This window comes from Pseudophryne corroboree, chromosome 5 (assembly GCF_028390025.1).
Source record: "Pseudophryne corroboree isolate aPseCor3 chromosome 5, aPseCor3.hap2, whole genome shotgun sequence".
Classification (NCBI taxonomy): domain Eukaryota; kingdom Metazoa; phylum Chordata; class Amphibia; order Anura; family Myobatrachidae; genus Pseudophryne; species Pseudophryne corroboree.
This window is the reverse complement of record NC_086448.1, coordinates 531,772,860-531,792,945: the sequence shown is the minus strand read 5'-3', so window position 1 is coordinate 531,792,945 and position 20,086 is coordinate 531,772,860. Positions and strand designations below refer to the sequence as shown.

General features: G+C 43.9%; 1 protein-coding gene across 6 annotated transcripts in view; it reads left to right on the top strand.

The window, feature by feature from the left end:
• Nucleotides 1–20,086, top strand: part of NEDD9 (neural precursor cell expressed, developmentally down-regulated 9) — a 247,376-nt gene that overhangs the window by 205,583 nt on the left and 21,707 nt on the right. For all 6 annotated transcript variants that reach the window (XM_063923165.1, XM_063923164.1, XM_063923167.1 and 3 more), the window contains one exon: nucleotides 18,031–18,447. In XM_063923165.1, the coding sequence (XP_063779235.1) occupies nucleotides 18,031–18,447 (417 nt within the window). The remainder of the gene's footprint in view (nucleotides 1–18,030; nucleotides 18,448–20,086) is intronic.

Genomic DNA, 20,086 nt, shown 5'->3' with positions numbered 1-20,086 from the left:
TCCTGCTGATAGAAAGCAGGAGAGTATCCAAAAATGTATTCACACACATACTGGTGTTATACTGCGACCAGCAATCGCCTCAGCCTGGAGGTGCAGTGCTGGGTTGGCATGGTCGGATTCCCTGACTGGAAATATTGATATCCTAGATAAGGATAGTATATTATTGCCTATAGAGCATTTAAAAGATGCATTTCTATATATGCAGGATGCACAGCGGAATATTTGCCAACTGGCATCAAGTATAAGTGCGTTGTCCAATTCTACCAGTAAAATGGTCAGGTGATGCGGATTCCAAACGGCATTTGGAAGTATTGCCTTTGAAAGGGGACATTTGGGGTCGGTCTTTTAGACCTGGTGGCCACGGCAACAACTGGGAAATCCACGTTTGTACCCCAGGTCGCCTCTCAAAATAAGACGCCGTATTATCAGGCGCAGTCCTTTGTTGGCAAGCGGACAAAAGGTTCCTCTTTTCTGCTCGTGACAGAGGGAGAGGAAAAAGGCTGAAGAGATTACCCAGTTCCCAGGAACAGAAATCCTTTCCCGCCTCTGCAAAGCCCTCAGTATGACGCTAGGGCCTTACAAGCTCAGGCACGGTGGGGGCCCGTTCTCAATGAATTTCAGTGCGCAGTGGGCTCACTCGCAAGTAGACCCCTGGATCCTTCAGGTAATATCTCAAGGGTACATATTGAAATTCGAGACGTCTCCCCCTCGCCGTTTCCAAAAGTCGGCTTTACCGACGTCTCCCTCTGACAGGGAGGCAGTTTTGGAAGCCATTCACAAGCTGTATTCCCAGCAGGTGATAATCAAGGTACCCCTCCTGCAACAGGGAACGGGGTATTATTCCACACTATTGTGGTACCGAAGCCAGATGGCTCGGTGAGACCGATTCTAAATCTAAAATCTAAAATCTTTGAACACTTACATACAGAGGTTCAAATTCAAGATTGAGTCACTCAGAGCAGTGATTGCGAACCTGGAAGAAGGGGACTACATGATGTCTCGGGACATCAAGGATGCTTACCTTCATGTCAAAATTTACCCTTCTCACCAAGGGTACCTCAGGTTATGGTACAGAACTGTCACTATCAGTTCAGATGCTGCCGTAGGGATGGTCCACGACACCCCGGGTCTTTACCAAGGTAATGGCCGAAATGATATCCCTTCGAAGGAAGGAAATTTTAGTTATCCCTTACTTGGACGATTCCCTGATAAGGGTAAGATCCAGGGAACAGTTGGAAGTCGGTGTAGCACTATCTCAGGTAGTGTTGCGGCAGCACGATTGGATTCTCAATATTCCAAAATCGCAGCTGGTTCCGACGACTTGTCTTCTGTTTCCTAGGGATGTTCCTGGACACAGTCCAGAAAAAAGGTGTTTCTCCCGGAAGAGAAAGCCAGGGAGTTATCCGAGCTAGTCAGGAACCTCCTAAAACCGAACCAAGTCTCAGTGCATCAATGCACAAGGGTTCTGGGTAAAAATGGTGGCTTCCTACGAAGCAATCCCATTCGTTAGATTCCACGCAAGAACTTTCCAGTGGAACCTACTGGACAAATGGTCCGGGTCGCATTTTCAGATGCATCAGCGGATAACCCTGTCACCAAGGACAAGGGTATCCATCCTGTGGTGGTTGCAGAGTGCTCATCTTCTAGAGGGCCGCAGATTCGGCATTCAGGACTGGGTCCTGGTGACCACGGATGCCAGCCTGCGAGGCTGGGGAGCAGTCACACAGGGAAGGAATATCCAGGGCTTAGGGTCAAGCCTGGATACATCACTTCACATAAATATCCTGAAGCTAAGGGCCATTTACAATGCTCTAAGCTTAGCAAGACCTCTGCTTCAAGGTCAGCCGGTGTTGATCCAGTCGGACAACATCATGGCAGTCACCCACGTAAACAGACAGGGTGGCACAAGAAGCAGGAGGGCAATGGCAGAAGCTGCAGGGATTCTTCGCTGGGCGGAAAATCATGTGATAGCACTGTCAACAGTATTCATTCCGGGAGTGGACAACTGGGAAGCAGACTTCCTCAGCACGACCTCCACCCGGGAGAGTGGGGACTTCACCCAGAAGTCGTCCACATGATTAAAAAACTCGACAGGTATTGCACCAGGTCAAGAGACCCTCAGGCAATAGTAGTAGACGCTCTGGTAACACCGTGGGTGTACCAGTCAGTGTATGTGTTCCCTCCTCGGCCTCTCATACCCAAGGTACTGAGATTGATAAGATGGAGAGGAGAAAGCACTATATTCGTGGCTCCGGATTGGCCAAGAAGGACTTGGTAACCGGAACTTCAAGAGATGCTCACGGAGGATCCGTGGCCTCTACCTCTAAGAAGGGAACTGCTCCAGCAAGGACCCTGTCTGTTCCAAGACTTACCGCGGCTGTGTTTGACGGCATGGCGGTTGAACGCCGGATCCTGAAGGAAAAAAGGCATTCCGGATGAAGTCATCCCTATCCTGATCAAAGCTAGGAAGGATGTAACCGCAAAAACATTATCACCGCAATTGGCGAAAATATGTTGCGTGGTGCGAGGCCAGTAAGGCCCGACGGAGGAAATTCAACTGGGTCGATTCCTACATTTCCTGCAAACAGGAGTGTCTATGGGCCTGAAATTGGGGTCCATTAAGGTTCAAATTTCGGCCCTGTCAATTTTCTTCCAAAAAGAACTAGCTTCAGTCCCTGAAGTTCAGACGTTTGTAAAAGGGGTACTGCATATACAGCCTCCTTTTGTGCCTCCAGTGGCACTTTGGGATCTCAATGTAGTTTTGGGTTCCAAAAGTCACATTGGTTTGAACCACTTAAATCTGTGGAGTTAAAATATCTCACATGGAAAGTGGTCATGCTGTTGGCCCTGGCCTGGGCCAGGCGCGTGTCAGAATTGGCGGCTTTATCCTGAAAAAGCCCTTATCTGATTTTCCATTCGGACAGGGCGGAATTGAGGACTCGTCCTCAGTTTCTCCCCAAGGTGGTTTCAGCGTCTCACCTGAACCAACCTATTGGTGGTGCCTGCGGCTACTAGGGACTTGGAGGCCTCCAAGTTGCTAGACGTTGTCAGTGCCCTGAAAATATATGTTCCAGGACGGCTGGAGTCAGGAAATCTGACTCGCTGTTTATCCTGTGTGCACCCAACAAGCTGGGTGCTCCTGCTTCTAAGCAGACTATTGCTCGTTGGATTTGTAGTACAATTCAGCTTGCACATTCTGTGGCAGGCCTGCCACAGCCAAAAATCTGTAAATGCCCACTCCACAAGAAAGGTGGGCTCATCTTGGGCTGCTGCACGAGGGGTCTCGGCTTTACAACTTTGCCGAGCAGCTACTTGGTCAGGAGCAAATACGTTTGTAAAATTCTACAAAATTGATATCCTGGCTGAGGAGGACCTGGAGTTCTCTCATTTGGTGCTGCAGAGTCATCCGCACTCTCCCGCCCGTTTGGGAGCTTTGGTATAATCCCCATGGTCCTTACGGAGTCCCCAGCATCCACTTAGGACGTTAGAGAAAATAAGAATTTACTAACCGATAATTCTATTTCTCATAGTCCGTAGTGGATGCTGGGCGCCCATCCCAAGTGCGGATTGTCTGCAATACTTGTACATAGTTATTGTTACAAAAATCGGGTTATTATTGTTGTGAGCCATCTTTCAGAGGCTCCTCTGTTATCATGCTGTTAACTGGGTTCAGATCACAGGTTATACGGTGTGATTGGTGTGGCTGGTATGAGTCTTACCCGGGATTCAAAATCCTTCCTTATTGTGTACGCTCGTCCGGGCACAGTATCCTAACTGAGGCTTGGAGGAGGGTCATAGGGGGAGGAGCCAGTGCACACCAGTTAGTCCTAAAGCTTTCTTTAGATGTGCCCAGTCTCCTGCGGAGCCGCTATTCCCCATGGTCCTTACGGAGTCCCCAGCATCCACTACGGACTATGAGAAATAGAATTATCGGTTAGTAAATTCTTATTATTTTTGCCAGGATTCAGGATGGTGGCAAATTGAACGGATCCCCTTTGTTCCATCTGCAAGCCATATTTGGTTAGTGATATTAATAAAATTAAATATACAGATAAAAGTGGTTAATCAGACTTATCATATATTTTGCTATACAGTATAATGTGTGGTGTTTCTTGGTGCTAATAGTTGCTTTACCCCTGTGTGCTTAGTGACATTACTTTTGATCAGAGGATGTTTACTATTTATATATACAATTACAGTTCATAATTACAGGAGCTCTCTGACTGATGTTCAGATGAAGTGAAACAGATGTGGATTCTAAACACATAATAGGATGAAAAAGACATTGAAATCCTACTAACAGTAATTACGTACAGTATCTTATGCATTAACACAGTGCTCCAACCTGAGTTCCAGTAGCCTCTGGCATCAACATGTTAGCTTTGCTTTCTAAGTACATAATAACACACCTTCCCATCACCTGGAGAAATGAACCTGCGATTTCACACACGCCTGTGAGTACGTGTGTGTGTTTTTACTTTGGTGGGGCTTCTCTTAGTCACAGTGAGATCATTTTATTTCACCATAATTTGCTTTCTTTGGATTGTGCTGTCGTAGATATGGACAGTGTTCACATACGTATATCTATATTCATGTTATTCTAACCTGTCACATATTGTTCCAAGTGTTACAGAGAGCCTGATGTTGTACTGGAATATTCTCACGTACTAGTTGGTTATCATTTATATTGTGCAATATAATGGTACTTGTAAGGCTGTTAAAGTAAGTGGGTGGAATTTACTACACTCCTGTAAACAAAGTTGAGTCCAAGGCCCTTAAAAGTACTTATAGGGGAACTATAAATGTATAACTCAGAAGGGGATTCTAAATACTTTAACATCCGACTTAGTCAGTGTAGGAAATGATTAAACTGTGTTATCAGTGTGGAGCCACAAATTAGGACTACCAGATACTTTCACATTTTATGTAAGATACAATTCTAGAACCAATGTTATGCAAATGAGTAGGCAATGATTTCCTGTAGTTTTGTTAGAACTTCATCATATTTATATTTGGTCAAATGTTTAGTTCACCTATTTTTACAAGCTGCAATCATATTAGGTTCTTTTAGCAGTTAGAGAAAGCGGCATAAGAGTTGCCTGAGGAAGCAGCTAACCACCCACTTGTACGGCTTCCTTCAGTAAGAGCAGCTGACATATGGAGAACTTGTTGAGCAGTTTCTGGTTCACCATCCAATAATTATCACAATGGGCCTGATTCTGAGTCACATGCAAAAGAGCACGCAGCAGTGTCTATAGGTGATCTAATAGGAAGTCATTATACAGTGTCCATCAAAACTTACAGCAGACCTATGGCACTAGTTTCTCCATGTGGCTATGGCCTCCTATGCTTGCAGCTGTACATTCGGGAACTCAGCCGCTTGCACTGACACATCTGCAACACGTCCATAACACGCCCACTAAACTACCCCTGTTTTCCTGCACTACTAGCCACCTCCCATTTCTGACACCAACTGAACTGATCACAACACACCCTTATACGTACACTCTATGTAATACATGCGCCCTGGGGGTTTTCAGAAATTTTTGCCCATGTACAGATGCAAAAAATTGTTCAACTATGCAAACATTGCGTGTGGATAGCGTGAATGAAACTAAGCCGCAGTTTAAACCACGATTACCACTGAGAGAGACCACCAAAGTTGATAGTTTTGCACCTTCCTACTATTTTGGCATAACCACTAATGAGAGGGATTAAGGGTTATTTTCTCCTTGTCAGATTCCCATTTTTTTCAGTTTCTCATGAGTCGCTCATGTTTCTCCACTACTTTAGATGATGGCCTGGTACTATTAAATTCCACGTCTGTCATATTACTCAGGTTTAGTCAGCTTAAAACGGGTTCAGTACGATTCAGTATGATTTCCCGGCGGCCGGCAATATTCAGACAGTGTCAGGGGGAGCGCAAAGAGTCCCCTTGCGGGCTCAGTGGCTGCCTGCACTCGCCACAGGTTCTTTTTCCACTACATGGGTGTTGTGGACAGGGGAATAGTCCTGTTGTGCCGGTATTCTGGCTGCCAGCTTTCGGGATTCCGGCGGCTGGCAAATTAAACGTATACCCTTGAAACTGCCATTCATGGTTTACTAGTATCCAGTAATATTCTTTAAATAATAACACCTGGAGATGATTGATTGATTGATTGATTGATTGATTGATTGATTGTCTATCATATGCACTTAGTAATAAAATATGAAGAAATGAATTGTGCTATAACACTAGAGAATTCCCAACAGTCCGCTGCACTTATTTCTGGAAATTAAGTTAGGTTAATGAATTGTATTCCTGTCACTGATTTATTATTAACTGACCTATATTTTGATAATAGTTAACAGACTGTGAAGTGATGGTGAAAAAAATTATATATAAGTGTCTTGAAATTTTATTGTGCCTCAAAATATGGAGCCTTAGGGGGTAATTCTGAGTTGATTGCAGCAGCAAGTTTTGTTAGCAATTGGGCAAAACCATGTGCACTGCAGGGGGGACAGATGTAACATGTGCAGAGAGAGTTAGATTTGGGTGGGGTGTATTCAAACTGAAATCTAAATTGCAGTGTAAAAATAAAACAGCCCGTATTTACCCTGCACAGAAACTAAATAACCCACCCAAATCTAACTCTCTCTGTAAATGTTATATCTGTCCCCCCTGCATTGCACATGGTTTTGCCCAATTGCTAACAAACTTGCTGCTGCGATCAACTCAGAATTACCCCCTTAGTTACATTCTGAACAACCTATATTAATTCTTTAGCTGTAAAGACAGTAACATAAAAACATAGAATGGGGTGTAGTATGGTATGCCGGCGGCCGGGCTCCCGGCGACCAGCATACCAGCGCCGGGAGCCCGACCGCTGGCATACCGACAGCGTGGCGAGCGCAAATGAGTCCCTTGCGGGCTTGCTGCGCTCACCACGCTGTGGGCATGGTGGCGCGCTGCGCGCGCAACGCTATTTATTCTCCCTCCAGAGGGGTTGTGGACCCCCATGAGGGAGAAAATCTGTCGGTATGCTGGCTGTCGGGATTCCGGCACCAGTATACTGTGCGCCGGGATCCCGACAGTCGGCAACCTGAAGACCACCCCATAGAATGTGACCGCAGATTAGAACCACTTGGCCCATCTAGTCTGCCCATGTACATACACACACTTTTACATACTAGGGTTCATTTTTTTTGGGAGCCAATTAACCTACCAGTATATTTTTGGGTTGTGGGAGGAAACCGGAGTACCCAGAGGAAACTCACGCAAATACAGGGAGAATATACAAACTCCACACAGTTAGGCCCGTGGTGGGAATCAAACCCACAACCTCAGTGCTGTGAGGCAGTAATGCTAACCATTACACCATCCATTCAGTAAAATACATCGATTTTTTTTTTTATTTTTTTTTTTGTCTCTTTGCATATATTAATGTATATAGCATTTAGGCATTTAAACACGCCATTGTGCATCATTTAGAGATGCACATAAAGATGCTTATGAGGACACATGGGCCCGCACACTTGCATTTTTATGTTTTGTATTTTAAATTGCATGTATTTTCAGATAAATGCAACTGAAAGTAGAGTGCATGGATGTATCTGCAGCAAAGATAGGGTAGTCATCACATCCGGTGGCACATGGCTAATGGACTTGTAGAGATATGCCTTTTAAAAGGTCTTTTTAAAAAACTGCATGTAACTCACAATGGAACACCTCTGAAATGGGTATGGTAAATTTGCAGACTCTTATTGTGCTGCACTTGCACATGTAAGTCCTAGCCTCTCAAAGCTCAAGGGGCCATACATGCAACTGAGGATACGGGCATAAAATGAACTTAATTTAATTGTCGTTAGCGCCGGTAGGGTAAGCTTGCCGGCACTGTGACAGCCAAAGGCAGAGCATCTCTAATATTCGCACGCCACTGGTATCGGTTTAGGGCGGCTTGCTTGGCATCATCATTATGAAAGTGCAATGGTTGAAGGTCTTGGGCATAAAGGGGGGTACTCACGGAGCGATCGCTGCTTAAAATCTAAGCAATCTGACTAGATTGCTTAGATTTTAAGCACGATCGCTCCGTGTGTACCCCCCACAGCGATAGCGATGCGCAGCCCCGCACATCGCTATCGCTGGTGCTAGAATGACCTGCCATGCAGGCCAATCTAGCAGGTCGCTCATTTCACCATTTCACCCGCTGGGTGAAATGAGCGGCCCCCCCGTCTCCCCCCGCATGCTCAGCACACATTGCGCTGTGCTGAGCGGTGGAAGAGATGTGTGCTGAGCGGTTCGCTCAGCACACATCTCTCCCAAATCGGGCCGTGAGTACTGGCCTTAAGTTGTGCCCAGGCACAGTGTGTCACATATTAAGTAAAAGGCAGTTACCACAAGCCTTGTATGCTGCAATCTTGCTCATGGAGACTGGGAATGCTGTCCCTTGTATGAAAACAAAAAGAGATTGTTTTACTGGTAACATAATAATAGTACATCGCGTGCTCAGTGACAGTAAAGGAACAACAAAACAATATGTTTCTTCTCCTCTCTGGGATGTGAGCATAACAGCATCACCAGCTTACAGCGAACATAAACTTAAGGTTATCAACGTTTACTACATGATAGATATAACTCTTCAACTAACTTTATTTCATGTATAAATCATTAACTGATTTATCTTTTTAATGTTGCAGTCTTTTCTTGTAGTGGACACTGGTCCAGCTTAAAGTACCATGCAATTATGCTTCATATGAGTATCTAAATACCTTGTGGTCACAGAATCATATCTGTTCATCCAATGTGAAAAACTAATACACACATATTGAATGAGCTTTATCCCATTCTGTCTTCTTATTGTAACCCAACCCTGTTTACAGGTCCTCTAAAATAGGACAAGCTGACAGAGGAGTGTTTGTACTTTGCTTTCCCCCTGGCTTGGGGGCATCCATTCATCTACATGATATAAAATGCAAATCACATCTCTCCTATTGATGTGTAACTAAGGTAGAAGAATGCTAAGAAGGTCATGGTCAGCTGGGCCACTCTTACCCTTACCCCATAGTAGAGAATTTATTAACACGCACAATAAAAAGTGGATCTAGTGCAATCACTTTAAACTTCTATGAGTGGGTGGTTCTTATGCTTTTGTTCCAGCAACGGTGGCAAACATTAAATCGTTTTGCACCATATAACAAACATACAGAGAGCTTCATTATGACATGATTTTCTAATGTTAGTAATATATCAGATGTGTTAGTGATGTTTGTAATTCTGCCTGCACTATTATATATTCAATTATGCCTGCACTATTATATATTCTCTCATATTGCACCATACAATGTAAAACTATAAATATGTTAAACTTTAAACAATAAAATACAGTCACTCAGTACAGTCACTTTTAAGATGAGTTACTGTATTTGTTTTTTCCCCCCGGCAATCAATCAAATTCATTCAAAGTAAAGTAAAAGAGAAAGTGCTAGATAATTGGTAGTGTTTTTTCAGGACAATTCCAAACTGATCTTAGGCTGAGTACACACTTGGTGAGGTGCACCCGATATATCGTCTGATCCAGCGGATCAGACGATATATCGTTCACATCATCCAGTGTGTATTCCCTATATCGCTAACGATGCACGCTCCGGCGGGTCGTTAACAATGTACGATATCTTTAGTTTTCACCTTGAAATCTGGACTTGATGTGGTCAGGTGCCGTCATCCAATATAGCAAACGATATTGTTCACTATGTATGAACGATATCGTTTGTGGAGGGAAATCTTGCACAATGTCACATCTGATGTGCTTCGGCAAGTGTGTACCCAGCCTTAGAACAGAAATATGTCACACACTATCCCATGTAAACAATCTCTTTGCAGAACCTGATTTGTTACTCTCTTTCTTCCTACTGTCACTGCCAAAAACTGCTCTTACACATTGGCATCACTTTGATCATCATTGTATTATGAAACAAATGAACTGATACACTAGTTGTGCTATGTTGCAGCTCTCTGCGTCATTCATTTGCACTGTCTGGCTGCAGCCCATTGCTGTCAAGGATTTGACTGGATAACTAGATCTACTTTGTTATATACATCAGTGCTGTAGATGAAATGACAAGATCATGATGGATTACTTCATATATTCTGCTTTTTGAGCTTGCCCTTACTTGGAGAAGTTACTGAAATGTAATTCAGCAGTCTGAATTACTGTGACATTCCTGAGGATCATGTTATTCCTTGCAGTGGACGACTTATTAAATATGCTTCCCCGTTATTACTGACAGTGGTATTGTACATAGGCCTAGATTTATCAAGCCTTGCAGAGTGATAAATTGATCAGTGATAAAGTACCAACAAATCAGCTCCTGTTATTTTTCAAACACAGGCTGTAACATGACAGTTGGGAGCTGATTGGTTGGTGCTTTATCACCGTGAAATTTATCATTTGCCAAGGCTTGATAAATCTGGGCCATAGTAACCAGCTTATTAAAATAATTTTCAGGGACACTGTGCTAAGCAGGTACAAGTATGTGTGGTACAGACTGTGTATACTTTGATGAGCACTTCACTGAAAATAAGAATTTACTTACCGATAATTCTATTTCTCGGAGTCCGTAGTGGATGCTGGGGTTCCTGAAAGGACCATGGGGAATAGCGGCTCCGCAGGAGACAGGGCACAAAAAGTAAAGCTTTAGGATCAGGTGGTGTGCACTGGCTCCTCCCCCTATGACCCTCCTCCAAGCCTCAGTTAGGTACTGTGCCCGGACGAGCGTACACAATAAGGAAGGATTTATGAATCCCGGGTAAGACTCATACCAGCCACACCAATCACACTGTACAACCTGTGATCTGAACCCAGTTAACAGTATGATAACAGCGGAGCCTCTGAAAAGATGGCTCACAACAATAATAACCCGATTTTTGTAACTATGTACAAGTAATGCAGATAATCCGCACTTGGGATGGGCGCCCAGCATCCACTACGGACTCCGAGAAATAGAATTATCGGTAAGTAAATTCTTATTTTCTCTATCGTCCTAGTGGATGCTGGGGTTCCTGAAAGGACCATGGGGATTATACCAAAGCTCCCAAACGGGCGGGAGAGTGCGGATGACTCTGCAGCACCGAATGAGAGAACTCCAGGTCCTCCTTAGCCAGGGTATCAAATTTGTAGGATTTTACAAACGTGTTTGCCCCTGACTAAATAGCCGCTCGGCAAAGTTGTAAAGCCGAGACCCCTCGGGCAGCCGCCCAAGATGAGCCCACCTTCCTTGTGGAATGGGCATTTACATATTTTGGCTGTGGCAGGCCTGCCACAGAATGTGCAAGCTGAATTGTATTACACATCCAACTAGCAAAAGTCTGCTTAAAAGCAAGAGCACCCAGTTTGTTGGGTGCATACAGGATAACAGCAAGTCAGTTTTCCTGACTCCAGCCGTCCTGGAACCTATATTTTCAGGGCCCTGACCACATCTAGCAACTTGGAGTCCTCCAAGTCCCTAGTAGGCGCAAGACACCACAATAAGCTGGTTCAGGTGAAACACTGACACCACCTTAGGGAGAGAACTGGGGACGAGTCCGCAGCTCTGCCCTGTCCGAATGGACAAACAGATATGGGCTTTTTTGAGAAAAAAACCACCAATTTGACACTCGCCTGGTCCAGGCCAGGTCCAAGAGCATGTTCACTTTTCATGTGAGATGCTTCAAATCCACAGATTTGACTGGTTTTAAACCAATGTGTTTTGAGGAATCCCAGAACTACGTTGAGATCCCACAGTGCCACTGGAGGCACAAAAGGGGGTTGTATATGCAATACTCCCTTGACAAACTTCTGGACTTCAGGAACTGAAGCCAATTCTTTCTGGAAGAAAAATCGACAGGGCCGAAATTTGAACCTTAATGGACCCCAATTTGAGGCCCATAGACACTCCTGTTTGCAAGAAATGCAGGAATCGACCGAGTTGAAATTTCTTCGTGGGGCCTTCCTGGCCTCGCACCACGCAACATATTTTCGCCACATGTGGTGATAATGTTGTGCGGTCACCTCCTTTCTGGCTTTGACCAGGGTAGGAATGACCTCTTCCTGAATGCCTTTTCCCTTAGGATCCGGCGTTCCACCGCCATGCCGTCAAACGCAGCTGCGGTAAGTCTTGGAACAGACATGGTACTTGCTGAAACAAGTCCCTTCTTAGCGGCAGAGGCCATAAGTCCTCTGTGAGCATCTCTTGAAGTTCCGGGTACCAAGTCCTTCTTGGCCAATCCGGAGCCATGAGTATAGTTCTTTCTCCTCTACGTCTTATAATTCTCAGTACCTTAGGTATGAAAAGCAGAGGATGGAACACATACACCGACTGGTACACCCACGGTGTTACCAGAACGTCCACAACTATTGCCTGAGGGTCTCTTAACCTGGCGCAATACCTGTCCCGTTTTTTGTTCAGACGGGACGCCATCATGTCCACCTTTGGTAATTCCCAACGGTTTACAATTATGTGGAAAACTTCCCCATGAAGTTCCCACTCTGCCGGGTGGAGGTCGTGCCTACTGAGGAAGTCTGCTTCCCAGTTTCCATTCCCGGAATGAAACACTGCTGACAGTGCTATCACATGATTTTCCGCCCAGCGAAAAGTCCTTGCAGTTTTTGCCACTGCCCTCCTGCTTCTTGTGCCGCCCTGTCTATTTACGTGGGCGACTGCCGTGATGTTTTATCCCACTGGATCAATACCGGCTGACCTTGAAGCAGAGGTCTTGCTAAGCTTAGAGCATTATAAATTTACCCTTAGCTATATTTATGTGGAGAAAAATCTCCAGACTTGATCACACTCCCTGGAAATTTTTTCCTTGTGTGACTGCTCCCCAGCCTCTCGGGCTGGCCTCCGTGGTCACCAACATCCAAAACTGAATGCCGAATCTGCGGCCCTATAGAAGATGAGCACTCTGTAACCACCACAGGAGAGACACCCTTGTCCTTGGATATAGGGTTATCCGCTGATGCATCTGAAGATGCGATCCGGACCATTTGTCCAGCAGATCCCACTGAAAAGTTCTTGCATGAAATCTGCCGACTGGAATTGCTTCGAAGGAAGTCACCATTTTTTTACCATGGCCCTTGTGCAATGATGCACTGATTTTAGGAGGTTCCTGACTAGCTCGGATAACTCCCTGGCTTTCTCTTCCGGGAGAAACACCTTTTTCTGGACTGTGTCCAGAATCATCCCTAAGCACAGGAGACTTGTTGTCGGGATCAGCTGCGATTTTGGAATATTTAGAATCCACCCCTGCTGTTGTAACAGTATCCGAGATAGTGCTACTCCGACCTCCAACTGTTCCCTGGACTTTGCCCTTATCAGGAGATCATCCAAGTAAGGGATAATTAAGACGCCTTTTCTTCGAAGAAGAACCATCATTTCGGCCATTACCTTGGTAAAGACCCTGGGTGCCGTAGACAATCCAAACGGCAGCGTCTGAAACTGATAGTGACAGTTCTGTACCACGAACCTGAGGTACCCTTAGTGATAAGGGCAAATTTGGGACATGGAGGTAAGCATCCCTGATGTCTCGGGACACCAGATAGTCCCCTTCTTCCCGGTTCGTTATCACTGCTCTGAGTGACTCCATCTTGATTTGAACCTTTGTAAGTGTTCAAATTTTTTTTTTTTTTTTAGATTTAGAATAGGTCTCACCTAGCCTTCTGGCTTCAGTACCACAATATAGTGTGGAATAATACCCCCTTTTCTTGTTGTAGGAGGGGTAATTTAATTATCACCTGCTGGGAATACAGCTCGTGAATTTTTTCCCATACTGCCTCCTTGTCGGAGGGAGACCTTGGTAAAGCAGACTTCAGGAGCCTGCGCAGGGGAAACGTCTCGACATTCCAAACTGTACCCCTGGGATACTACTTGTAGGATCCAGGGGTCCTGTACAGTCTCAGCGTCATGCTGAGAGCTTGTCAGAAGCGGTGGAACGCTTCTGTTCCTGGGAATGGGCTGCCTGCTGCAGTCTTCTTCCCTTTCCTCTATCCCTGGGCAGATATGACTCTTATAGGGACGAAAGGACTGAAGCTGAAAAGACGGTGTCTTTTTCTGCAGAGATGTGACTTAGGGTAAAAACGGTGGATTTTCCAGCAGTTGCCGTGGCCACCAGGTCCGATGGACCGACCCCAAATAACTCCTCTTCCTTTATACGGCAATACACCTTTGTGCCGTTTGGAATCTGCATCACCTGACCACTGTCGTGTCCATAAACATCTTCTGGCAGATATGGACATCGCACTTACTCTTGATGCCAGAGTGCAAATATCCCTCTGTGCATCTCGCATATATAGAAATACATCCTTTAAATGCTCTATAGTCAATAAAATACTGTCCCTGTCAAGGGTATCAATATTTTTAGTCAGGGAATCCGACCAAGCCACCCCAGCTCTGCACATCCAGGCTGAGGCGATCGCTGGTCGCAGTATAACACCAGTATGTGTGTATATACTTTTTATGATATTTTTCCAGCCTCCTGTCAGCTGGCTCCTTGAGGACGGCCCTATCTATAGACGGTACCGCCACTTGTTCTGATAAGCGTGTGAGCGCCTTATCCACCCTAAGGGGTGTTTCCCAACGCGCCCTAACTTCTGGCGGGAAAGGGTATACCGCCCATATTTTCTATCGGGGGGAACCCACGCATCATCACACACTTCATTTAATTTATCTGATTCAGGAAAAACTACGGTAGTTTTTTCACATCCCACATAATACCCTCTTTTGTGGTACTTGTAGTATCAGAAATATGTAACACCTCCTTCATTGCCCTTAACGTGTGGCCCTAATAAGGAATACGTTTGTTTATTCACCGTCGACACTGGATTCAGTGTCCCTGTCTGTGTCTGTGTCGACCGACTAAAGTAAACGGGCGTTTTAAAACCCCTGACGGTGTTTTTGAGACGTCTGGACCGGTACTAATTGTTTGTCGGCCGTCTCATGTCGTCAACCGACCTTGGCGCGTGTTGACATTATCACGTAATTCCCTAAATAAGCCATCCATTCCGGTGTCGACTCCCTAGAGAGTGACATCACCATTACAGGCAATTGCTCCGCCTCCTCACCAACATCGTCCTCATACATGTCGACACACACGTACCGACACACAGCACACACACAGGGAATGCTCTGATAGAGGACAGGACCCACTAGCCCTTTGGAGAGACAGAGGGAGAGTTTGCCAGCACACACCAAAAACGCTATAATTATATAGGGACAACCTTATATAAGTGTTTTCCCTTATAGCATCTTTTTTATATATTTCTAACGCCAAATTAGTGCCCCCCCTCTCTGTTTTAACCCTGTTTCTGTAGTGCAGTGCAGGGGAGAGCCTGGGAGCCTTCCCTCCAGCCTTTCTGTGAGGGAAAATGGCGCTGTGTGCTGAGGAGATAGGCCCCGCCCCTTTTTCGGCGGCCTCGTCTCCCGCTCTTAACGGATTCTGGCAGGGGTTAAATATCTCCATATAGCCCCCGGAGGCTATATGTGAGGTATTTTTAGCCAAAAAAGGTTTTCATTTGCCTCCCAGGGCGCCCCCCTCCCAGCGCCCTGCACCCTCAGTGACTGCCGTGTGAAGTGTGCTGAGAGGAAAATGGCGCACAGCTGCAGTGCTGTGCGCTACCTTAAGAAGACTGAGGAGTCTTCTGCCGCCGATTCTGGACCTCTTCTCGTTTCAGCATCTGCAAGGGGGCCGGCGGCGAGGCTCCGGTGACCATCCAGGCTGTACCTGTGATCGTCCCTCTGGAGCTAATGTCCAGTAGCCAAGAAGCCAATCCATCCTGCACGCAGGTGAGTTCACTTCTTCTCCCCTAAGTCCCTCGTTGCAGTGATCCTGTTGCCAGCAGGACTCACTGTAAAATAAAAAACCTAAGCTAAACTTTTCTAAGCAGCTCTTTAGGAGAGCCACCTAGATTGCACCCTTCTCGGCCGGGCACAAAAATCTAACTGAGGCTTGGAGGAGGGTCATAGGGGGAGGAGCCAGTGCACACCACCTGATCCTAAAGCTTTACTTTTTGTGCCCTGTCTCCTGCGGAGCCGCTATTCCCCATGGTCCTTTCAGGAACCCCAGCATCCACTAGGACGATAGAGAAATGGTTATAATGTGCTCTTGTTGTGTTTTAAATACTGATCTTAAATAATAAATATTACTTTATTTTAAATAGTAAAGGTCTATACACACTTGCCGATAACATGAGCAACGTCGCTCATTTTCCCCCTCTGAGCGACGTTGCTCATTTTATCGGCAAGTGTGTATGCCGCCAGCGACGACCGTTGAGCGACATTGTCTAATGTGTATGGGCCTTTAGAATGGCATTTTATAAACAAGGTAAGAGAAATTGTATTGTACATCTTGTCACTATAGAAAAAAAGTTGGAATCCTTCTATTGTGAATAAACCATTTATATTCTATAATCTGGGGCTCAGCAGCTCGTAGCTTTCCAAACTGTGCTGGAATTTAATATTAAGCCACAGTGTGTTCAACAAGGCCTTGGATGGCAAGTCATTCTGGGATTCTTACTGTAGTTCCACATCCAAACTTTTCTATGGGCTCCCCTTTCAAATAGTGGAAAAAATCAAAGACAGTTGCCTTTTAAGCGATAGAGTATGTATACAAGTATTTAAGTTACACAACATGTTGTATTAATAGGATATTACTACAAGGAACAATCATTTTTACGTGTGAATTATTTACTGCTGAACAAACCAGTGTATTATATAACCTTTGTATTCTATTCCTAAGTCTTAAGTCTACTAGGTGCCGCCAGGGTCACTTATGTAAATTCAAACATGCAAGAACAAATAGCTGACTATCAGGTGCATTTGCTTGCAGCAGTGTTAGCTAAACAGCAACTATAGGCATGTGGGAACACTCATAGTAGGAAAGCATTATATGCTGATTTGAGTGGAGTTTCTTTATTGTAAACCAAGTGGTCACAAGTTCAGTCACAAGAATTCACTGACTTTTTCACATGGGAATTTTACAGTATTTTAGTGGTTTGGTAATTTTTACAAATATAATATAGCATCACTTTTTAGCATCAGTTAGGTAAACTTTAATGAATCATTTAAGAAATATTTGTGGGGGTAGAATCTTAGCACTGTATTCAGTTAGTATTAATGTGTCACAATGTGAGGATGCGCACGTCACAGAGTTTTACAGCAGCCTACACCCATTCTGCAAACTTACAGGCAAAATTTGCGATGTTGGAGGTCACATGGTGCCAGTGAAATGGTCAGAAAACCATAATTTTGCGGCCATCACCACTAAATAAAAATCTCCTTTACTGATTGAAAAAGAGAGCTTTAAATAAGGTGTGTGTGTGTGTGTGTGTGTGTGTGTGTGTGTGTGTGTGTGTATGTGTGTGTATGTATATATATATATATATATATATATAAACCACAGCACTCGCCACCCCAGAAGCAGGGTGCAATATCTGCACTCACCACTCATAGGGTGGGGTGCATGCAGCCCATGGCCACCAACCCAAATATATACAAACAGAAAGTTCAGCACTCACCATAGCAAGCTCACTTATCCTCACAACATCATATGATAAGATGATGCATCCATTAGCTGACCAGATAAGTCCCTAGGTTTGAAGCTTTCTTGTATCTATTGGAAATGTTTCATTAGTCGCTGCTGTATGAAACTCAACTTGATGTGATTTTCTGCACTTTATCAATATTCAAAGAACTTTTTTGGCATTTAAACGTGGTGTGCTGGTCTTTATGTGAACAGGCTGCTTGAACGGTATGCTCTACACAGGAGGACTATATATATATATATATATATATATATATATATATATATAGCATAACATGCACCACCCAGTGACAATTCTATTGTAGATCATTAAGAAATGTTAGCTCTAAAGTAATCACTGGACTACAACTCTCACCATGCTCTGCCAGATAGGATGTTGACGTATATCACTGGATTAACCATAATAACACAGTGAATGTTATAGCCTGGTTTGGAATTTATTTCTCATTGTAATTCAGTTTTACTTGTTTTATTTGTAGAATCTCATGGCAAGAGCTTTATACGATAACGTTCCAGAATGTGCAGAAGAGTTATCATTCCGAAAAGGTGATATCCTAACAGTTATTGAGCAGAACACTGGGGGTCTAGAAGGATGGTGGCTCTGCTCATTACATGGACGGCAAGGCATTGCGCCAGGAAACCGACTGAAGCTTCTCATCGGCCCTGTGTCAGATACTTCCAAACAAGACATTCCCAAACAAGAAGCATCACCTCAATCCTGTTACCAACATCAGATCTACCAAGTGCCACAGAGTTCTATACAAGATGCTATCTACCAGGTGCCACCATCTCACCACAGTCCAGCTATTTTTATGGCCTACCGCGGTCAAGATTTAGAAGACATAAAGCAAGGTCCTCAATTTTTGGAAACTATGGAGGGTTCTCCAGGCAGCAAAGTAAGTTACTTAAACCTTGTCCTTGTTATCAGGAAGGGCTGAAAATAGAGTTTGACACACAAGAATAGCTGGTTTTAGCATGAATGTTTCCTTGGTTTTTGCATGCTATAAATCCAGAGAATTTTCTGTTAAGAGCTAACTTAGACTAAGTTTGATTAGTTAGGTTTGGTAAAGTTTTACAGCTAGAAAATCGGGTGTTAAAATGAGATGCGGTAGGATTCCGGTAGTCTGCAATACCAACAGTGCAATCCACAGTAAATACTGAGGTTAGGATTAGGCAGGGTTAGGGGGAGGGTTAGGGTTAGGCTGCAGGGTCGGGGAGGTTATGGTTAGGCTGCTGGGGGGTGTTAGGGTTAGGCTGCTGGGAGTGGGGCGACTAGGCTTAGGCTGCAGTAGGGGTGGGTTAGGGGTAGGGTTAACCAGAATCCGTTGGGATTTTGACCATCGGGCTGCCCCTGTCAGTATTGTGATTACCGGTATTTCATACCCAACCCATTAAAAAATAAATAATCTCTATTAATGCATGCACGCAGATTGTTGCATGACGACACCCTTCTAATATATGCTCTCTCTCTCTCTCTCTCTCTCTCTCTCTCTCTCTCTCTATATATATATATATATATATATATATATATATAAAAAAGAAAGGATAAGGTGGTTTTAAGCGACCAGTGGTGTCTGATGCTAATAGGAGACTCAAATTTAAAAGAAAATATTTTTATTTATTAAATCTAATATGCACCAATAAAAACAAATAAAACAGTAGCCCTAATTACAAAGGGCTAGAAAAGTTACTAAAAAACCGTATATAAAATATAAGTTAGTATAAAATCAATAATACGAACTTAGATAAGACAAGAGAAAAAAAGTCCTAAAAAGTATAAACTTGGACATAAGATCAGCATAAAAAGTATATAAAAAAGTTCTTAGCTTTTAGAGAGGATATGTATCATAGCACCCTATGTGCTATGATACATATCCTCTCTAAAAGCTAAGAACTTTATACTTTTTAGGACTTTTTTTCTCTTGTCTTATCTAAGTTCGTATTATTGATTTTATACTAACTTATATTTTATATACGGTTTTTTAGTAACTTTTCTAGCCCCTTGTAATTAGGGCTACTGTTTTATTTGTTTTTATTGGTGCATATTAGATTTAATAAATAAAAATATTTTCTTTTAAATTTGAGTCTCCTATTAGCATCAGACACCACTGGTGGCTTAAAACCACCTTATCCTTTCTTTTTGTTTACACTGCACATGAAGCACCTTACCAATGCTTCTTTCTTTAAGGTGGAGCTGACGCCCGATTTATATAAAGGGAGTGTCTAGAAAAAGGAGACTTTTTTGTTAATTTATAAATATCCTGGACTACATTCTAGTATAAATTTGGGATCGCGGTTAAGCGCCGAAAAGCTTTTCCCCCATCTATATATATATATATATATATATATATATGCAAATCACACGGCAAAATTCACCAGTCACTCACAAATGTCATTAAATAATAACCCACTAAGTGTCATTTACTGCTCAGCTGCAATAGAAGATAGTGATGATTCTATCACGTATAATGGAAGTTTGGTATTTGAAGGGTAAAACAAAATTTGCATTACAATCATACTGACTGCATATATACT